Source organism: Clupea harengus, chromosome 1, assembly GCF_900700415.2.
Source record: "Clupea harengus chromosome 1, Ch_v2.0.2, whole genome shotgun sequence".
In the NCBI taxonomy this organism is placed as follows: domain Eukaryota; kingdom Metazoa; phylum Chordata; class Actinopteri; order Clupeiformes; family Clupeidae; genus Clupea; species Clupea harengus.
In genome coordinates this window covers 28,466,715-28,472,586 of record NC_045152.1, presented here as the reverse complement: position 1 = coordinate 28,472,586, position 5,872 = coordinate 28,466,715, and the positions used below count along the sequence as shown (strand labels likewise).

General features: G+C 40.0%; 1 protein-coding gene across 2 annotated transcripts; it reads left to right on the top strand.

Moving 5' to 3' along the window:
* Window positions 1–807: 807 nt before the first annotated feature.
* LOC116224141 lies at window positions 808–5,460 on the top strand. 2 transcript variants are annotated; one of them, XM_031583032.1, is made up of 7 exons: window positions 808–925; window positions 1,038–1,103; window positions 1,758–1,817; window positions 2,059–2,164; window positions 2,639–2,892; window positions 3,313–3,499; window positions 4,210–5,460. In XM_031583032.1, exons 1-7 carry the CDS (start codon window positions 812–814, stop codon window positions 4,392–4,394), a joined length of 972 nt encoding a protein of 323 aa, XP_031438892.1. In that variant the 5' UTR covers window positions 808–811; the 3' UTR covers window positions 4,395–5,460. The 2 variants fall into 2 exon arrangements, with proteins under 2 accessions (XP_031438892.1, XP_031438962.1); XM_031583102.1 differs by lacking the exon at window positions 1,038–1,103.
* The last annotated feature ends 412 nt before the right edge of the window (window positions 5,461–5,872 follow it).

The window sequence follows — 5,872 nt, the reverse complement described above, 5'->3', positions numbered from 1 at the left end:
TGGGGTCAACTCTCCCCTGCCCTTTGGCCAGCCACCAGACGCTGACCAGCTACCAGATGCTGACCAGAACTCCCCGAATTCTTAGTTTCTTTTCAAGCATGTTATGGCAGACACTGACACAACTCTTCATTCGGTGGATTCAATTTTGTTTTGGCATCAATACTGGCATTTACAATACGACCCCATGCACATCCATTGTAAGGATTAGCATGAAACATAAAATAACATAACATAAAATGACTGAAAGCATTCACTGACCTTATGGTGTTCTTTTAAATAATGTCTATGTATTGGAAACCACAGTATATAAATAATAAAGTTGTGAGTTCCTGAATCTGGTTCCAATTACTTTGTTTAATAACCTCACTTTGTACCACCCTGCTTGGGCTTATTTTTACATTTGACCATGGTGACATAAAGCCAGCATGAGAAAGACCAGTTTACCAAATCTGCCCCTCAGAAGTCATGGCACTGTTCAACATCACAGCACAGGAAAACATTCTGATGTTAATTACCCTTACCCTTAATCTTGGAGGCATTTTCTGGAAGGGTTTTCATCATCCCACCCTGTCTTTACATGACACATTGTTAATGCATGTCATTCTACTGCTGAATTCCCATATGAAATGTCCCACTAATAATGTGTACCTGAGACTTGGAGGTGTGAAATTAAGAGAACAGTATCATAGTACTTAGCTCCCTATCAAACAAAGCCTGCGATGTGCAAAAAGTCACTGGACTGTCACCGGGCTGAACACTGCTATGACCGGCAAGACAAAACACCAGTGGGGATTTCTGCGCGGTAAATGGAATGACGATGAGAAGGAAAACAATAGCAAAACGAATAATCGACTGCAAATATGAAGAACAGCATCGGATTTATGATGAAAGTGCCACTGAGCTTTCGCGGATCACCGTTCCATGTGTACGTCGTATCTTTCTATTTGTTGTTTGTTTGGTTGCTGGTTTGGTGTTGGATTTTGGCAGCCCATGAAATGTCGCACACGATTTATGTGGCTAATTACACTGTCTTACAGCAGAGGCAGCGAAAGAGAAGAAAACAAATGTCGGTATCCAAAGAGAGCGGAGAAGAAAATTCACAGGTCAATGCCGGACCAGATAAGTCGATAACGAGGGATTGGGTGGTCTTGCTATCATATTTTAAACACAAAGCTATTTAATATGAAGACAGAAGGTGTGTTGGCTATAGCTCAGACAAAGGTGTAGCTTAGTACACGTTCCCTATCTCGGTAGTGCGTAATTTGACTAACATACTGTATATTTCTGCAATCTTTACCGATATATTCAGTCGTGGTTACTGACTTGTCAGGGTTGGATTTTAGGGAAATACACAGTAGACACACAAGACGTGTATACTGGGCAATGGCGCCAATTTAAGGGGGCGTTTAACCAACGGGCAACCTTACCTGAGTATTGAGGGTGAAAAAGTGTGAGACAGGTAGCAGTGGTGAGCAACAGGTTTGGTGATGTGCGTTTTCTTTACTGTCTGGTATATTAGATTGCATGAAGTTTAACTTTAATTTTATATCTAAATTAGTAGCATACAACATTGGTATGAGTGATGTAATGTATAGATGCCAGCTGGCACCAATATTATTCTCCTTCCCGCCAACAATATTTATTTTAATTTCTCCTCTCCCCGAAACATAGCAAAACAATAACAACACTAACATCAGCAAGAGCATTGATAGTTTTTTTTTTTTTTTACATATTTTGTAATTTGATGCCATCCACAGAGTCTTAAGGTGGACAACTCCATAGCAGGGTTTCCAGGTGATGGAGATAACGTGATGGAGGTGAGTATAAGGATAACAGATTGGTTGACCATATATAAAACACTGTGGGTGTGTGAGGGCTGTGTATAATAGTTTTCTCTATAGCCATACACCAACAACGCAACTAGCAACAGGTATGGGATTTGTTAATTTATTTTCACAAAAAATATGTGTGTGAAGCCAGACCAGTTTCCAGCTTCAGTGAATTCTTCATTGATATCACTGTGTAGTAAAGTACATGCAAATGGCAATGTCACCTCAGATACTGGGAGGACTCCAGTCTTGCTCCAGAGCAGATCTCATCACCATGGTGCTGAGCATGCACAGAGAGATGGACAGCCTCAGAGAACAAATCCGATGCCTCACAGGTGTGTGGGTGTGTCTCACCATCAGGGAGGGGCCTTTTGATTGGAGGGTGGGTTCAGCTTTAAATTGATGAATGGAGAGAGCTTACTGTCATATAGCAATAATTAATAAACATGATGAATTCATATCGTCATTATTTTCTGTGAGGGAGAAGTAAGGGGATGCTGTAAAGAAGACGCTCTTTTTTACAGTGAGAAAATAACTTTTACAGAACCACTGAACGTAATATTAACGTGTAACATTGGTACCACTGTCTCTATTTTTAAAAGCCGATTTAGGTAGAAGTGACAGAGAATCAGATCTGACAGATATTACAGATATATGCTTTGGTCAAGACTTAAAGAAAGGCTCAAACATTGTGTTTAGAGGGCTTGACAATTTACTTTGTGGCCTTCTAAACTGTAAATGATTGATTTTAGATTGTCCTGTAGTGTTTCGTACGAAACAACATCAATCAAGTTTTAATTTGTCATTAGCTTGTGGAAAATTGGCACAAAACCTTGAAAGCTTGGTGGAGACAACTGACTACTGGTTGAGTAACACCACAAGAACGACATCACCCGGACTACCAAAAGCATTTGAGGGCAGTGAGGTTCCTGCTGTGTACACAAACTCAATTGTGGCAAATGGGACGCAGAGCAAAACGGAGACAGCGAATCATCATCAAGGAGTTCTCATAGTAGCCAATGATGGGGCCCCAGAGGAAAACACTCCTCCTCTTTTCCAAGATGTAAGTTTCTACTTCCCTTCTGCATAGTCACTCCACAGACAATCGTATGATTAGACACACAAGTTATGTGTTAGATATGTGATGTGTAGATGGAGATGATCCAGATGTAGATGGTGTAAAACTCTTCAGTGGATACTCTCAAATGGTACACAGAGATCACAAAACTTTGTCCAGATGCAAAATCAGTTTAGTATGCACAATCACAACTCAAAGCATGAACAAACAAAAAAAAGAACAAACAAACCAAAACACAAACACATAATTACTAGCATTTCCATCTGAATTTGTATTACTAATGCTTTAAGTCACACCATTCAAGTGGTCATATCTAGTTAATGTCTCGCTTTTGACAGGTTCTGATCTGTGTTGCTTTCACATTGACAACAGCTAGTCTTCAATCCTGGTCCTATCTCTCTGTAGTTTATTACAGCTGACGTCCTTGAGCACTGCAACACTGGAACCACAGCTCAGAAACTGACCAACGATCTTCTGCGCGGACTTTATGAGAGGGACTGCATGGCTTCACATTCAATCTCAGGCATCGTCAACAACAAGCGGGGCCAGCCGAAGCCTGCCCTGCCAGCACACGAGGTCCAGGCCATACTGAGTAAGACCTTGTCTCTACTACTGAGAACCGCCGTCAGTTGACTTCATTAGAAAGACAGAGCAGGAGGGTATTGATAAAGTTTAAATGAAGAACTTTTTTCATGGTGGTGAACGGAATAGAGACAACAGAGCTACAGTATAGTAAGTGGGCTGGATAGAGTGAACACTGAACAGAAGTACACCTGCCCAAGCACTTTATTCTAACAATATTTATATGTGTGATTTGAAACTTAAAATGCATTTCAATCAGAATCAGAACAGTTTTATTGGCCAAGTTTGTTGTCACATACAAGGAATTTGGCTCCAGTTGTTGATAGCTCTCAAAAAAGAGTACAGATTATATACAGACAATAAACAATATATAGACAATGTATAAATTATGTACAGATACCAAAAAAAACAACAAAAAAAACAAAACAAAAAAGATTCTATGAGTTGCTTTCTAGATAGAACATAGATCTTCTTCCAAATCAGTAACACTAGAAAGGTTCCTCAGGACTATTTAACTATCTTGAAGTTTACAGCAAAAGGATCCTTTTTGTCCTTCTTTGGGGACAACATAAACAAGGCTTTCTGTTACAGGAAAGACAGGGATCCTATAATAACCTCTTGATTGGCCCTCTGCTGTTATTTTCTGTGTTGTGGGGACCATGCGTGCTGCACTGTGACAGCACTTGAAATGTCTAAACCAGCTCTCGAATCCCTCCTCAGGGGCAGTACAGCACTTTTTCCCAGGGAAGACCGACTCAGAAATCAAGGGCTACATCCGGCAGAAGCTGCAGAATGAAGCCAAGCAACTACGAAAGAAACATCACCCAGCAACCGCAGGTCACCCAGCAACCGCAGGTCATCCAGCATCCGATGGAGGAACGGGATCAGAGACTTCCAACGCATAGAAAGATGCCTCGCTCTATGGCATAGTGGGCTCATAGGGCCTCCTCAGACAGAGTTAAAAGAGTTATAGCTTAAAGCTAAGAGTTATAGCTAAGAGCTAAGAGTTATAGTCATAGCTAAGAGTTATAGCTAAGAGCTAAGAGTTATAGTTATAGCTAAGAGCTACGAGCTAATAGTTATAGCTAAGAGTTATAGTTATAGCTAAGAGCTAAGAGCTAAGAGTTATAGTTATAGCTAAGAGTTAAGAGTTATAGTTATAGAATAGCACCGAGAGAGACAGGGGCTCAGAGGAGTCTTGGTATTTTGTATTAGTTTCTTGAGGACCACCTGAGAGTCAGAGGTGATGCCTACAGTACCTTAGTAAAGTGGACCAAGTAATTAGAGAAAGTTTGTGGAGGAGTAGCCACCTGTCATGTGTATCCAAAATTAGAGTTGTGTATTGCAGGTTCTGAAAGCAAAGGCTTTCTTAAGTATTTGGTGTTATGGTTGAACTAAGTAACTCAAGTGATTGGTGAAACAGCTGACCATTCATTTGAAAAAATAAACAAAACACATTTTCACGTTCTTTTTCAATGTTACAAAGTAGCTTGAAGCAGACAATGTAGCTTAAAGCATTTCCTTTGTGACTTTAAAATTATACACTTTGTAAATGTACCTGCCTTAGTGTCTTAATGAATTTGACCATGGTCAATAAAACATATTTTGTATTCTTTGATATTTATCACTTACTTTAAAATGTTGTGTTTGAAGTAACAGTAGATTATTCATAGTACTACTATTATTAATAGTAGGGTTAACTAAACTCGACAAATACATGCATGAACACAGTCCAATATATCACAAACTATTATTTTTGCACAGACTAAATAACACACATTGTTTGCTTCACCAGGTTAAGGGAAACATTTATATCTGTGGAAACTATTTAATACATAAACAGAGTTTCTATGTATGTTTTTTATTTCATTTGCTTTATATGTCTGTGAACTACACCTATTGTTTCACTGAAAAGTTCAGATTAATGATATGCAAACCACAAATTAAAGCTGTAGCAGTTTCATTTGGTGACCTCTGAGTCCTGGCTGCACTGATTATAACGTAAAAGGTCATAAAAAACACACAAAAGTGTTTGGCACATAAATCTTAGAAGCCCCAAGGACGCAAGCAGCTTTTTTTTCTGCTGTGTCTACTGGGGGCTCTGAAGCCCCACTCAGCAGCTGTGGCGACAACAACCCCCCCACCCCACCCCCCCTCAGCCACAACAGAGGATGAGTGCGAAACAAAGGACCGCGTGGGAACCGCATATGGTACATAATCAATAGGCCTTATCACATGAACACACGGCATCGCAGACATAAGAGCAAAGAACTCAGCCATTATCTGCGATACATGAACCCAATCCATTTAAGTGTCAATGATGAAACAGATAAAGAGACTGGACAACATGCATGGATCCAGGGCTGGTTTTTTTTAAGCTGTC